The sequence below is a fragment of the Parasteatoda tepidariorum genome, chromosome X1 (assembly GCF_043381705.1).
Source record: "Parasteatoda tepidariorum isolate YZ-2023 chromosome X1, CAS_Ptep_4.0, whole genome shotgun sequence".
Lineage (NCBI taxonomy): Eukaryota > Metazoa > Arthropoda > Arachnida > Araneae > Theridiidae > Parasteatoda > Parasteatoda tepidariorum.
The window spans coordinates 69,898,485-69,915,609 of record NC_092214.1 but is presented as its reverse complement, the minus strand read 5'-3'; the positions used below and the strand labels follow the sequence as shown (position 1 = coordinate 69,915,609).

Below are 17,125 nucleotides of genomic sequence, written 5' to 3'. Positions count from 1 at the left end.
AGGCAATTTTCAAATAAAATGTTTCTTTTCTAGCAACTTCAACGAACTATTAAGATTTTGCATCAGACTAGGTTTAAAAAATTTCATTAGAAATATACTAAATTACAAAGAAGTGCAAGGGGCAAAACGTCTAATGTAAAAAATCATAGAACTAGTTTCAAAATTACACATGACTTTGCTTACGAAATAACCTTTTCTTAATATTGTCGACGATATGACTCCTGTAGACGAAATGACCTTGTCTACGAAATGAACCTGTCGACGAAATGACCATGTCGATGAAATGACCCTGTCAATGAAACGACCCTGTCAATGAAATGACTCAGTCGATGAAATTACCCGTTCGACAAGATGACCCGGTCGATAAGATGACCATGTCGACGAAACAACCCTGTCGAGGAAATGACCCTGTCGATTAAATGACCATGTTGACGAAATGAACCATTCAATGTAATAACCTTGGTAAGGAGAGGGGAAGATGAAGAAATGTTTGTTTATTTTGATTGTTAAAAAGTGTCCAGGAAATTGACCCTTCCGGAAAAGGGACGTCCGGATATGGGACGTTACACTGTATTTGATAATTTGTATGCTTTTATTTCATCACAAACACCTGCAGGCCTTTTTTATTCTGTAAGACTTTCATTATAATTATATACATCCAATTTTTTTTAAAAAAAAACTTCTGAATAGAAAAAAAAATACTGAAAACTATTGACACATTTCATCCCTATCTTCCCAAAAAAGAAATTTGACTAATCAGAATGTATCATCTGCCAGAACATTTCTGTTTGTTTCAATCAGAATTGAGTGTCATGTAAAATTTATTTTCCTCCAAATCAATAAAATTGTATTTTCATTCTTTTAGAACAGAATAGAAATAAATAAGTTTTCGAAAGTTTTAAATGTATCAATTTGATATTTAAAAAAGTTTTATTATGAAAACCCAAGTATTATGTAGTATTGGATTAATTTTGAAAGATTTTAAGTGCAGTTTAAACTCGCAGAAGATTTTAGAACTTTCTTCTGGGAATATAGAACTTATTTCATTAAGGAGCAATTTAGATTTTAAGGAAAGTTCAACTATATGCCTCATACATAAGGAGTATCTCTTGTATCAGTATGAAATACATATAGATATAAAAAAAATTGTGACTTATTTAATTCTCCTTCCAATAAGACCAAGAAAGTCTCATTTCATGTCATAAGTGTAGATCAGGCTAAAACATACAGAGCAAAATTACAAATTTCAGCAATCCCTGGCCAGAAATTGTGCTCCTGATGCAGAAATTGTGTTTGTCTTGTTCATTCTAAATTTTTTCCCGTTCTTTTCTTCTTTAAGGGGGGGGNTTGTGGGGGGGGGAGGGCTCAAAGAAAGAAGAAAGAAATAATTTAATAAATGATTACTTTATTTTACATATTTTTCTACCATTCACATTTTTTTACATCGTTTTATTATACTCTAGTTACAATTAAGGACTATAAATCATCAAACTACCAGTACTTTTAATGCATAATAATTCATAAGAAAAATATTTTTTTTTTAAAAAGTGAGTGAACCACCCAACAAAATTTTTATATCAGATGTTAGTTTGCACTTTCAACTATCTCTGAATAAAATATTTTTGAAATTGAAGGGGACGAGTTGCCAGAAATCATCTCCTGAAGTTACTCAACTCCGTTGATCAAAAAACTGCAAAACAGATCCATTTACTAAATAAGTAAGATAGTTATTTGCAAAAAAAAAAAGTGTTTAAATGACAGATTACTTTATTCTAAACAAAATAAAAAAAAATTATTGCTCTATGACTAATATAAGGTGAGTTACAATCATTAATAGCCTTTGATGTATGAATCAAAATGGCGGCAAATGCGCCATTTTGGCAAAAATATAAATGCTTATAACCTTTGAACCCTTAAACCGATGAAAATATAATTGATATTTTTGAAATCCGCACAAAAAATTCTATAAGTGTACAAATTTTCATCAAAATCTGAGATGGTGGGTGCCATGGCTGGATGAACTGACATGGAATGACCCTTTTCGTAATTTCTGTTTTTATTTAAGGATTTTGTATAAGAACACTAGATTTATTGATTTCAGTTCATTGCTAATTTGTTCTTTCTACTTCCAACAATTTAAATTTTGTTTGCTTTATACTGTAAACTTTCACTATCAAATGATTCTTTTATTTTAAATTTCCATTTAGTTAGTAACCAAAATCATATGTATTAGTGAGTTAAAATCCATATTGGGAAAAGCAAAATTAAATTTAAATCGAAGATGAATGCTTCATGTTGATAAGCAGTAAATAGTTATTTAATGCTTAAGTATCAGATTGTTCAATTACAAACACATTCTGATGCGTGAATGAGTTCGGCAAAACACAGTTGATGGTAGTTAATTTACGTCGCACTAGAGCTGCACAATGCTATTGGCGATGGTCTGGGAAACATCCCTGAGGATGATCCGAAGACAAGCCATCACAATTTTGAGCTCTGCAGAGGGAATGACACCCCCGCTTCGGTTAATTAGTGTAGACAATATTTTAAGTAACAAAAACATATGTTGTCTCATTAAACATAACTTTCGTTGATGGATTCGAATATCCAACCCAATGAGGGTTGCGGATCCCAAGTTTTGACATCTTTCAGTTAATTTTACTCTATGCACATTTCACATTTGTGTTGGTTTGCCTTTAATAATCCCATACTTATCTAATCTATGTGACAATATTAATATTCTTTCAACATTTTTTTCATGAAAAATTTCTTATTTTCAAAGATTAATAAAAATTAAAGACAGAAAGCTATATTTAGTATAATTTATATTAATGTTAAAGTATTTAAACCTTTCAACTCCAAAGATCTTATTCAAGCATTCTTGGCAAATTTTGCCTTTTTTTCCACGCTAGTGTGTTTTATTAAAAAGCTGAAATAATTTACAAAAAAAAGAAAAAATCTGTCAAGTGAAACTTGTCAGAGGACCACAAAGGTTTAACTTATATTCTAGAATTTGATGATAAAAATATGAACACTTCTCATATATTTTTCAAAAATACAATAAGATATAAAAACAATTTACTTGGTATTTTTTGTCCTAAGCCGGTCACTAGGAACGATTTCTGTACAACTTGTTTCCCAACCAACATATTCAACAACATGAAAGCCCCCTTTACTCATTTTAACAATAGCTTTCCACCAGCCACAAGCCTGCTCATTTGAGCGAGACAGTACCTGTAAATATGAAAAATTATGTGTAATGAACTATTCACAAAATTTATAGTCTAAGGTTAAATCATGTAGCTATTATACATGAAAAAATTTTGTTCACTAATGCAACAAGCTCTTAATTTTTGTTTTTTATGTAGCATTTAAAACCAGGCAATTTAGAAGTCTTGGTAAGTTTCAGAACAAAAATCCTCTGGCAAGGCAGCAGGCACTGCATAATTATTACACCATCTGCAGATCCCAGAATTAAAAAAAAAAAAAAAAAAAAGTGATTTAAATAAACTGCTACCAAGAGATCTTTTTTTATTTATAATTGCTGAAAAAAACAGAGATCAAGTGAAAAAGATCTCTGTTCTATCATCATTAATGAACAAAAAGAGAACATATTACCTTGTTTAAATTTGACAAATTAAATTGTGTGCAGTACTTCGACCATGCAGTTGTAGAAACTTAAATTTATTGTAAAAGTTTTGATTATTGGTTCTGGCCCAATTTTAATCATAAAAATAAATTTATAAGGGATGAAATTATATTTTAGGAGCGATTGTGAGCCCAACTCAAAAATCCTGAAAATGTATTTAGTAAAATCATTAATGATGCATTTCAAAAAATTTATGTTATAAATTTAAATCATTGATATTTTCACAACATGAAATTCTAAATAAATTATATACAGTATAATTTAAATTAATAATTATGCATAAGATTACTGTTATCTCTAATCACATTTACCATTTTTCAAAAAAATTATTTATAAATGAAAGAGAAGAGAAGTATAAATTCTAGTTCAAATATTTTTAAATATAATATACAAGAATTTTTATACACAAATGCAATTGATAATTTTTTGAAACATCTGAACCATGAATTTCTCTAAATTTCCAGATTGCGGTTTGCAAAAAATCCAGAAATCTGGATTTTTTTCTGGAGCACAATCTCTGATATTTGAAAAAGGGGAAAATTTATTTTTTCTTTAAAAATTGTTAAATTTTTTTACCTTAATTTTAAAATACTCTTCTTACAGTTTTGAATCTGAGGTAAACTGATAATCTAATTTCATATTTAGCAGCTTTAACAATGAATTTATATCATTCTCCTTTATAAGTAAGTATTATTGTGTAAGTTTCAAAGTAAATTTAAAAAAAGTATACATTTCTTATTCATCTTACATTTAGTGAATGAAGTTTAATGTTATTAGTAAGGACGAAACGAAAAAACCAGTATCTCAGCGTTTACTAGAGCAGACTGAATCATCTACTGCTTCAAAGAAGTTACCATTTTAAAAAGAATTATGTGATGTTTTTTATCAGCAAATATTCCTTTAGACAAACTAAACAATGCTAAATTTCGCCAGTTTTTAGAAAAACACACAGGACATGTTGTGCCTGATAAATCCACATTGTGTAAAAACTACATTGAAACTTTGGACAAAATTAGAGCCCTTGTGAAAAATAAGAAAATATTTGTGTCAATTGATGAAACAAATGACGTTGAGGCTCGTTTAATTGCAAATGTTATAATTGGGACATTTGAATCCAATTGTCCCTGCCAAATATTTTTATTTAATGCAGATGAACTAGAGAAAGTGAATCACTCTTCTATTTGTCAATAATTTGACAAATCCCTAAATCTATTATGGCCCAATGGTCTACAACACAATGATGTTCTTCTGTTTTTATCTGATGCTGCACCATATACGGTCAAAGCTGGAAAGTCAATTAAGGGATTTTGATATGATTGTCAATTAAGATTTTATCCAAAACTAGTTCATGTTACTTGTCTTGCACAAGCACTTCATCGTGTTGCCGAAGAGATCCGTGTAAATTACACTGATGTAGACAGTCTGGTGTCAAATGTGAAAAAGATTTTTCTGAAAGTCCCATATCGTCAAGAATGTTTCAAAACATTTGCTCTTAGTCTAGCTTTGCCCCCTAAACCAGCAATCACACGATAGAGTACCTGGTTGGATGCATACTTATACTACAGTGAAAATTTTAAGATAGTGAAGTCCATCGTCAGTAGTTTTGATTCAGAAGATGCTGCGTCAATTAAGATAGCACAAAACATGTTGGCCTCTGATAAAATCGAAGGAAACTTAGCATTTATCAAGTCTAACTTTGCTATTGTGTCCTCGACAATTACAAGCTTGGAGAAACAAGAATTGGAAATTTGCGATGCAATAAAATATATTGAGGTAGTGAGTCAAGTGTTGCAAAAAGAAAGGGAAAAGATAGGACAAAGTGTAGCAGCTAAATTGAACGAAGTTTTGAAGAACACTGGCTTCCAAACAATGAAGAAAATCTATAGGATATTAACAGGTGAAGCAACATCTTTTCAAATTGAAGAATTGTCAGTGAGACCATCTTTTTCAAGTATGCACCAATAACATCAGTAGACGTTGAAAGAAGCTTCTCCAGATATAAAAATTTACTTTCAGACAAGAGACGCTCGTTTATATTTCAAAATATCCAAAAAACATTTAATAATCCAATGTAATTCTGATATTTAGTAATATTATGAGATGGAAGTTGTTATATTCATTAAAGTTTCAATACAAAATGAAAATGTTTTGGAGTCAATATATTTTCCTGTTTTTTGTTGTTATTTTAGGATATAAAACATATTTTTTAAACTTTAATGAACGTAGAACAAGTATTGCATTGCTTTATATTTTTTTAAATGACTCATAGTAATTTTAAACAGTAAAACATTGTTTAATATTTTTACTTAATTTAAGTCATGTCATAAAGCATTTTTAGCACTTTTTAAGGGCATTAGTTGAGATATTTTAAGTCATCAAAATCCGGGCTCTAGTTATTAGTTTAACATATTTTAATTCCAACCTTTACTTTAAGATTTTTAAGAATATTTTGATTGGTTAAATTATTAGATTTAAAGTTATTAGTAATAATAAAAAAAATTCTCTTTCAGCTATCAGGAATTTCAGGATTACATTAGAATAATAATTTTCCTTTTAATTACTGTAATTATGATATTTTGATTTAAAATATTTTAAAGACATTCGGCTGATATTGAAGCCCGCATAAATAGGCCTATGAGGTGAAATTTAGGATTTTATGTTCCTCAAGTATATGGATGGCAGCACCTTTTTAAAATTTTTACTCATTGAATGTTTTTCTGTTTTATTTTATCAAGATTTACAAAAAAGGTTTCAGCACAGGAATTATTTCAAAAGTTTTTATAATGATTTGGCAATTTATATTTTATTTTGATGCGGCTATTCTAACTGTAACTTTATTTGTTTTTCTAATTTGTGGGCGTCTCTTTATTATGTCTTAGTTTGTGTACTTTTAGTCATTATTTAGACTTACTTCGTGATTATTTGTCATTTATTTTTCTTTGCATTTACATTTAAATTTTTCTAATTGCTTTTTCTTAATTGATTTTACATTATGGGGCTTCAGGGCACTGTCAGTCTTTGGTTTCACTACTGATAACAGAAAGGCTCCTGTGTGTTAGCAGGCAGTGCGTCCCCTGATGAAGTGCTGTCCTGCTAATACAGATCTTAGAATCTTTATAATTTTTGTTGTTTTCTGCTAAAATTGTTTTTCTGACTTCAAAAATTAAAATAAAACAACTTTGGATTTAGCTACTTTAAGTGTTTTCTATTTTGATTTATTATTTTAAATGTTACTTTTTTTGTCTTTCTGAATTTGTAAATTAATTTCATTCTTTGATTAGATCTTTCTGAAATATGTAAGTAATAGAACAGCTCAAATATGAATAATTGGGATTTCCTACCTCAACTTCTTGCCCTTCAGCATATTCCTTCTTTTCATCATCTTTTACAGAAGGAGGGAGTCTCACACGTCTGAATGGAAACTTTGTTTGAGGTTGCCAACTGAAAACATTTAATTTTTATTACTTGCACGAAGCATATACAAATTTTTAAAACTATACAGAATAAAATTTTTACCTTACCTCACTAGATAGGAAGTCAATATCATAAATACTTAAAACCATGATATAAATAATAATCCACAAGTCATTTATTACTCTTAAGTATAAAATAGATATAATTTTCTATTCACAAGCTTAGTTTATATATATATAAAAATTATACTGCACACTATTCTTATTTTGAAGATTTATAAAGGTACATGGGCCAGTAATAGTATTGAATAAAACAAAATCTTAACATTCTGGCATGGATAAAATATATTAAAATATTAATGCCCAAAATATCTTTATTTTAAAATGTTATTAAATGTTTCTAGATTTTGGTAAGTTTGTGCTTCAGGATATAGCATGAAGGAAAATTTAGCAATGTAGTACTACTGGATCAAATATATTAATTATTATTAGTATTTTGAATTTTAATCTATTATTACAGCATGCAGTATGAATTCAGAAATTCAGAGTGCATGGGGGTAAGAGTGGAAGAGAGCCTCTGAAAATGCTGGATTTTGGATGTTACTTTTGAACCAATAGAGATGAAGTGACAGGCTCAAAAAGAACTGAGTGTCATGGAAAATTTATTTTCTTTCAAATCAATTAAATTGTATTTCCATTCATTCAGAACAGAAACAAGCAAGTTTTCAAAAATTTTAAATGTATCAATTTGGCATTTAAAAAAAAGTTTTATTATGGAAACCCAAGTATCACGTAGTATTGGATTAACTTTGAAAGATTTAAAAAAAGTTTAAACTCACAGAAGATTTTAGAACTTTCTTCTGAGAATATAGAACTTATTTCATTAAGGAGCAAGTTAGATTTTAAGGAAAGTTCAACTATATGCCTCATACGTAAGGAGTATCTCTTGCATCAGTATGAAATATATATATATATAAAAACTGTGAATTTAATTCTCCTTCCAATAAGACCAAGAAAGTCTCCCTTCATGTCATAAGTGTATACCAGGCTAAAACATATAGAGCTAAATTGCAAATTTCAGCAATCCCTGGCCAGAAATTGTGTTCGTAAAGCAGAAATTGTGTTTGTATTGTTCATTCTCAAATTTTTTCCTTTCCTTTTTCTCACATTTTTTATATCACTTTATTATACTCTAGTTACAATTACAATTAAGGACTATAAATCATTGAACTACCAGTACTTTTAATTCATAAGAAAAATATTTTTTTTTTTTAAAAAGTGAGTGAACCGCCCATCAAAATTCTTATATCAGATGTTAGTTTGCACTTTCAACTATCTGCGAGTTGCCAGAAATCAGCTCCTGAAGTTACTCAACTCCGTTGATCAAAAAACTGCAAAACAGACCCAATTAATAAATAAGTAATATACTTATTTGCAAAAAAAATGTGTTTAAATGACAGATTATTTTATTCAGAACAAAATATAAAAAAAATTATTGCTCTATAACCAATATAAGGTGAGTTACAATCATTAATAGTCTTTGATGTATGAAACAAAATGGCGACAAAAGTGCCGTTTTAGCAAAAATATAAATGCTTATAACTTTTAAACCCCTAAACCGATTTAAATATAATGGATATTTTTGAAATCAGCACAAAAAATTCTATAAGTGTACAAATTTTAATCAAAATCTGAGATGGTGGGTGCCATGGCTGGATGAACTGACATCGAATGACCCATAGGGGAGAAACATTCTTCCCATTTCCTTAACCGCCAGTGGGTTAAATAATGAATGATGTTAAAAAGTTTCCACAATGGTGACAAATCTTTCATGTTCATGTATGTTATGATCTTAACAATTGTTTTTCAGGCGGTATTTGGTAAGAATCTTCGATAATAGTCGGTATACTAGTATTACGACATGTACATTTGACATGCTTGATTCCCACTCAGTTATCGTTACAGATTTCCATACGATTTTTAAAATAAATTTCTTCTCAAATACGATATTACAATACAGGAGTTTTTGCACATGTCCAATAATAAATTAGAATGGTTATTCAAAATTATTTATCGTAACATTTCATTTTGATTCATTAATCTTAGTTAATAATTGTGACTTAAAACTAAAAAGCTCATTTCACAGGACAGTACAGAACCCGTTATCCAGAAATCAGAAAACCGGAAAACCAAGAAACCGGAACGAAATTCAATAAATTTTCCCGCTATTTTTTCAAAAAAATTTTTTTTTCCTCGTAAGATTTTAGGATTTTTCTTTCTTTTTTGAAAAATGTTTACCCTAACATCATTTTGTAAATAATTATTTGTGTATTACTTCGTTTTTTCAAGATTATTTCCAAATATTTTTTTATTTAAGTTGGGTTTAACGATAAAAAAAAACGACTTTTTGTAGCGATTCAGAAAACCGGAAAAATCAGTTATCCCGGAATAGCGATGGTCCCGATCGTTCCGGATAATCGGTTTCCTACTGTATAAGTGATTTTGGGGACTAATTCTTCTTTCTTGTAAAAAAAAAAAAAAAACACAGCTAAATTGCCAAAAACGGTAGGCACAGTTCATTTTTTCATCCATTATTAATCACTAAAAAATTATCATAGATAAGAACTATCTTTGTTGAAATCAAAAGATTTTATTTTAAATAAACAATTATAAACCTCAGGTTTTCTTTTTTTTGAAAAAACCTTTAATGATAATAATATTAAATTGATTTTTAATCATGAACAAAAATGATTCTATATCCAAATACTTTGCTAGGTAATTAGGGGTCTGTCTAGGTTTTTCTGAAAGGTACCTATTTTGTGAAAATTTAGACATAAATTGAGAAAAATTAAAAATTATATTAAAAACTCAACACCAAAACATGGTAAAAATATAGATTTATCATTTTTTAAGGGATACAAAAATAAAATTTTGAGAAAAAATATTTTGTGAAACTACCGTTTTTCTTACAGTTGAATTTGTGAAACTACAGTTTTACCTAAAATTAAATTTGCGACGGTACCGCTAAACGGTAGCAAATTCGGCCTGGACAGACCCCTGGTAATCAAGCCAAAAAAAAAATCACTTATTCTAGTTTAGAATATACTAGGTAGAGTCAAAAGTTTCTCTCCATATTTCTTGAACCTTATAAATTTAAAGAGAGCTACATAAATTATATAAGTTGCAGCTCAAAAAAGCAGCTATATTAATCAAAACTATAAAACAGAATAACAATATAAAACAGAAAAAACTCAAAATTTAATTAAAAAAATACAAACCAATTTGTCTGAAAGATATAAAATCGCACAATTTTTCTACACTTCCTTGTTTTATATTTGCAATTAACTATTTAAATTAAATCAGACACAGATAAATTTTATTATAATTATTTTTTTCTTTCACAAATTCCTTTCGTGTATCCACCCACAATTAAATTAAAAATCACTCTTCAAAATATAATGAGTAAAATCTAAAAATCCTTCTTAAGATCATCATTTAAAGAAGTTGTAATTTATTTACTTACTCATTTTCAAATGCTACAGAGACACCATCTTCATGAAGATCAACCATGAAAGCCTAGACAAATTTAAAAAGATTAAATAGTAATATCGTGAAACATAAAAAAATACTTTCAAATTTTAAATTGAAGAAATCCTAATAAATTAAGACCTTCAGACATTTGGTCAAGCCTTGCACACTTATCGCTTTCAGAATATAGTTCAGAATGCAATTATTTCATTAAAAAATAAATTTCTTCTATTTTTCATATTTTACAGAATATTCAACTAGTACAGAATAATTCAACAGCCGAATAGCAACAATTTTTGGTATAAAAATCATTAATAAATACTATTAATGATATTATCTATAGATAAATAAGTATAAATAGTTTTATTGAAAGTTTAGTCATTGAAGTTATTGAAAAATAATCACAACTTAGCTATGTAATTGGTATGAGGTAAAGGAAAACAATACTAAAATAAAAATACATAAGATAAAGATAATTAGATATTAAGATAATTTGAAATATTTAAGATAAATAAAAAACTGAAAAATCGCTATTTAAAAAGTTATGGTGAAATTAAAAAAAAGAAAAAGGGAAATAGAACAAAATCACCTTAATTCTTAAAACAAAACTTCAATGCTAAAAACAATATTTTATGGAATAAAATTATCCATAAAACAATGAGAGATATTATCTATAAAAAAAAAGCAGTCCTATCATAAATATGCCCATAAAAAAGATTATATACAAAAGCACAACACACACAAAAAAAACTATTTTATTTTGAAAGAAAATGTTTAAAGTTAAATATCTCAGTTTTCGTAATACCATATTTTTAAAAAAAAGTTTACATTAGTAATTAAGTACAATATAAATCCTCCCAAATACATTGTCATAATAAAAAGGTTTATAGAAATAAGTGTTTTTTAAAAAAGAAAAAACTACATAGAAACCAAAACAAAAATTGTTCTTAATTTTTAAACAAAAAAAAAAAATATTAAAATCATTATATGTCCCAATTTCACTTTATCGTATCTTTTGAAAAAAGTGACCATAAAAGAATAACATTTTCAGGGTTCATACGAAAAAATAAGGAATTTTTTTCCTGACTTTTCCAGGTAGAATGCATAAAATTACAGGTGCTTAAAAAAAAAAATTCACAAAATTTATATTTAATTAGAATGTAAATTAGAACTTTAACAGAACTATAAACGTGACTGAAATGGATAATAAGTCAAAGGGAATTTACTAGGCATTGCCCAGTAGGCATAAAAAAAAATATCTGGGTCGAATACTGAATAACGACCAAATATTTGTTACATCCCTAATAATAACTTATAAAAATTTAGAGATTTTTAAAATAATATGAAAGTAGAGAAAATGCATAAAAATTTCCTCTTCCTAAAATAAACAAAAAAATGTTCTATAAAACTCATTTTTAAATAAATATTGAATCAGAAAGAAAAAGCTGTTTTTAAAGCAAACGGAATACACTATGACTAATTGAGGTTAAAATGAACATTTCCCCCGCAATTTTAATTAAAAAAATATATAAAAGCAGACAGAAATTTAGCATTTTTAAATAATATATACATAATGCACATTCTTTTTTTTATCTACACAATAGGTATTATAAATACAGTACAATAGGGAACCGATTATCCTGAACAATCGGGACCATCGCTATTCCGGATAACTGATTTTTCCGGTTTTCTGAATGGCTACAAAAAGCCGTTTTCTTATTGTTAAACTAAACTGAAAAAAAAATAATAAAATATTTGGAAATAATTTTAAAAAGAAAAAACGATGAAGTAATACACTAATGATTATTTTCAAAATGATGGTAAGGTAAACATCTTTCAAAAAAGAAAGAAAAATCTTATGAGGAAAAAAAAAAAAAATTTTAAAAATGGCGGGAAAATTTATTGAATTTCGTTCCGGTTTTTTGGTTTTCCGATTTCCGGGTAACGGGTTCTGTACTGTATATTTAAATTTAAGAAATTTAGATAATAGAATAACAAACTTCATTAAATTTTAAGTATTTTTTACTATTTGTTTATTATCATAACGATTCTTGTATTTCCTCATTAATTTGCAATTTTAAGCGGCAAATTACTATATACCTAGTCAAAAGCTAAAAAAAAATTTTTTTAATTAATTATTGTATACTACAGTATTTCCATAGCTTGACAAAATGCTTTTCCTAGTGGTAGCAATAACAGCAATATTTTAATAAGTTAAAAGTAAAAGAAATTTGTCCTCCACTAGCACTGAGACATTATTGCGTACACATTAAATACTTTAAATTTATTTATGATATTTAAATATTATCTTAGTATAAATCTACAAAATAGATTTAAACACCTTATAAACATGTATTACGATGGTAATTAATGTAATGTCGTATTTTATACAAATATTATGTGAAGTCAATTCTTGGTAGATCCAAGGCGCGACTAGGCTTTATTTTTTGGGACCCATTTTCGTAAAAACTGGAAATTATTTTGGCGAAAATTTCTTAATGAAAAACATTTAGTTTTCACTATCACTATGTTTTATGATTTATATCAAAACTATTTCAAAATAAGTAGACACACTAACTTGTTAAATAGTTTCTTTCCACCAAGTATTTCATTATGTACCCTTGATCCCCACGGACATTCATCAAAATGTTCACCTAATTCCTTAATGACCTTAGCCACTGATGCTTGACTTCAACTATCTACTGGGAATGGTGTCTTTACGCAGACAGTCCAATGTGAGACAAATTTTAGTCAATAACTAGCATTACTTATCATAATTTTTCAATTAAATTCACCTTATTAACTTAAAAACTATTAGAAGCATGCAAATGGACTAGTGATATGTGTTTGAATTAATAATATTTTGTAACCAGCCCTTTGGACTAGTGACTTATTTTTTAAAACTTTTACAACTGAATAAATAATCAGCAATTTACGTTTACCGACCCTATGCTAGTTTTAATCAGTTTTTGCCATTGTCCAGCCAAAAACCCTTTATGCCCTACCCTGCTTCTGTGTAAAAACAATTAATCTTTTCCTCCTTCACAGTAAACATTTATAATAGAGTAATAATTAAAAGCATGACATGTTAGGTTTACCTTCTTCATAATAAATTAATTTGCATGAAAAATCAAAGCTTCCACAACATATCTTAAGATCAAATACAAATCCAATGTATCTAAATACAAGTCCATGATTCAACTTTTAATAATTTATATTGTTTGCAAGATACTTATTTAAAAAATTTGAATTGTTACGTCCAACATAGTTAAACTTTGATAAGTATTCTAAGAAACATTTTATCATAAAAAGCCATATAAGCGCACTTCTCCTTTACAATACATATATTTATGAGAGTATCAGAAAAAAGATGGCACAATCTTACCTCACCTTCATAATAACTTTAGGGCTTAAAATAGGAAAGGACACTAAACTAATAAGGGGTTAAAGGTCCCAAAATAAATTTTTAGAAGTAATAAATGGCCAATTTAGTTTGCTTAAATAAAACTCCATGATTATAGTTTCTAAAGAGCTCTATCTTTTCTCTCTACCAATTACTTTAATAAAATTCTATATCTTTGTAAAATAATGAAAAATTCTATATGAGAATTTAAAGTAGCAATTGAGTGTAAAAAGAATTACTTAAACGGCGTAAAAGAAATCTAACAAGTTGTTAGTGCCCTCTCCGAAATAATTAAATCTGCAGCTGATAAAACAATTCTTTTTTGCTGAAAACCGGCAGAATATTATATGATTTAGAATAACTTATCACCAGACGCTAAATAATTATACTTACCTTTAAAAACTGCCAGTCAAAATTATTATATTGATTAAAATTTTAATGAAATATGAGGTAAATTAAATTTATAAACAAAATACTAAATAAATACATGAAGCTATTTAAAAATGAATGGAATTTAAATCAATCAGAACATGCGGAGTTTCGGTTCTTGTTTACATATAAATGTCATAAAATAGGGAAGCTGCTGGCTAAAAAAGAACTATAAACATACTAAGTCAGCAAACAATACAATTATGATGTTCTGATTTCTTATACATCATATTTACCTTATAATAAGCACCATTCTCACCACAAACTTCAATAGCCAGATCCTCCATTTTGTCTATTCCAATGCTTGTTTGCTTCTTTGAGGTATCAAAAATCAGGACTGAACTTTTTGAGTAACATACGGTTAAAGTTAAAAATCAATATGGAATATGAAGCTTATTTAGAAGGCATTATCTTCAAAAACCTGCATTCTCGCTGCCTGGGACTCGCGCACGCGTATCCGCTAACTGTTGGGTGAGAGCAGAGTGGGGGACTACTTTGATCAGATGCGGTCTTCGTTAAACTGTTTTAGCAAAAAATGCTCGACTTCGCGTGCATATTGTCAGGTTACCAAAGCTAGAGAGTCATCAGCTGTGCAGACGATCAAAATTAGGAGGAAGAATTCACATTAAATATGATTGCCCTAGACGGTCGTGCGGATGCTCAGAAACGACATCTAGAACTGCTCACGCATTCACGAATTGCATTAATTTGCAATCGCTTACGTATATGCAGTGAGAATGTTCCATGACATATATCTTCGGTTCATACTCGGGGATATTTTCCAGACCTTAGCCAATAGTCCATTGTGAAACTTCAGTGAGACGGTAGGTAGGTACGTCGCACTAAAACGACGGCTATTTGCGACGGTCTCGGAAACATTTGAAACATGGTCTGAAGACATGTCATCTCCATTTTCGTGATAGTGCGCTCTAAGGGAGGTCCTATAGGGTCTGACATGGATGCAAAAAAAAAAAGAAAAAAAAAAAAAGAAAAAGAAACAGCTCTTGTAAATTCAAAAATGCAAACGAAAGCTTCATTGGACAGTTCGCGGATTCGCTAAATATATTTCGAGGATATTTCACTAAATTGGTTCCCATTTGCATCTCTGAATTCACATACGCGAATTTTTGGCGTCCATTGTGAAAGATCCCAAAATAAAATACTGCAGTCGTTCAATCAATCATTCGTGCTCGTGCCTAGGGCAATCGAATGCAATGTAAATAACCTGTCATACTAACCCTATAATTCGGCAATCGTCTGAAAATGATTGGCAAGATAATTTTATCGCCAAGAATTTGGTTGTTTACTCTTCTGGAATTTTAGCAGGCAAGTGAGAAATAGAAAGGGGCCCATTCATACCTTCGGTCCCTACGCAGACTGATCCAAATGGCCACCCACCCGCACACAGACCGCAACCAGTGATGCTTGCCTACGGCCTTCGGTGATCTGCTGTGAACCCTGTCTTAACAATCAATCCACTGCGGGACGAAGCGACTCTTAAGACACTTACGATTCGCATTTACGAGTCGCATTTACGATTGATCGCATATATTAAAATCATATACAGTAAGAATGATCCATAAGATGAAGAAAGGAAATCGCTTGTCTACGTTGTTACCAAAGCATGTATAATACGTGGATCTGCCAACCTGAGGATAGTCGTAAGCCATCCCCTCTGAAATTTTAGTCAGAAGCGAATAATGTCTTTCACCCTTTCTGAAAGTTAGACACCTTTTAAAGTAAATGCAAACAAAGCTTGCAAGTATTGAAAGTATATTGTTTATTTTCCCCCTTGCAAAGAGGAAAGTAAAGAATAAATGTTTTATTCTGACTAATATGCAATGCAAAACGAATTAGGGCGATTCCATGAAAAGGGGAAAAGCATCGTATAATTCAAATAAGAATAATGTTGTTATTTTGGATTTTTTCTGAATTAGAAAGGCTTGAAGTTTGATAATTTATAATTTTTTTTTTTTTTTTTGAGAATCCAGTTTTTTAGTGTTGGTAGCCCATTGAACATTGGCATGTGCTTGTTCTGATTTGGGTGAAGAACATGGTCACATTCTGAAAATCAGTAAGTTAACATTATCTTCCTTTCAAAATGTTCCAAAGAATAAATATTGTTTATTACACTTAGTAGAAATATTGTGCAGTGTTAAAATAACTTTTTGTTGTTAAATTCACTTAATTATATAAATTTCAACTAAACATTAATGCATGTAACGTAAGTTACCAAAAACTAGGAAAAGTTTTTATGTGTAAAAAAAACATGTGATACAAAAGTAAGAATATTATTTTTTCTTTCTTACAGGCTAGCACTAAATAAATAGCAATAGTTTTATTTTTAAATATTATTTATTTATTGTTTTGTGCACTATTCAATATATGTAACGTAAGTTACTGACTTGCATGTAATGTAAGTTGCCAATGTGAAATGAGTTCATTTCTTTTGAAAATTGGCATATAAACTAAACAAGATGTATCCAGTTACAATAACAAAGTTTAAATAAATAAACACTGCCTTAGGATATTAATTTTATTGAAAATCTTTGCATTAAGTCATTTTATTGGGTGTCGGCATTCATTTGTTTTCAAAGTTGGACGAAATCTCTCTACAAGCTAATGGTGACAAGAAGAAAATACAAGCACGTTATCTTCTTCATTCAGTTCGAGAAATGTACCAAATGTTTATGGAAAAAAAAT

The 17,125-nt window shown here is 29.0% G+C and overlaps 1 protein-coding gene across 1 annotated transcript in view; it reads right to left on the bottom strand.

Moving 5' to 3' along the window:
- The window catches only part of LOC107450999 (RNA-binding protein FXR1), a gene marked incomplete at its 5' end in the record, with an annotated part of 61,246 nt that extends 46,525 nt beyond the window's left edge, over window positions 1-14,721 (bottom strand). Inside the window, 4 exon segments of the mRNA XM_043041103.2 lie at window positions 3,083-3,234; window positions 6,991-7,090; window positions 10,586-10,638; window positions 14,659-14,721. Coding sequence (XP_042897037.2) covers window positions 3,083-3,234; window positions 6,991-7,090; window positions 10,586-10,638; window positions 14,659-14,721 — 368 coding nt within the window.
- Between the last annotated feature and the right edge of the window lie 2,404 nt (window positions 14,722-17,125).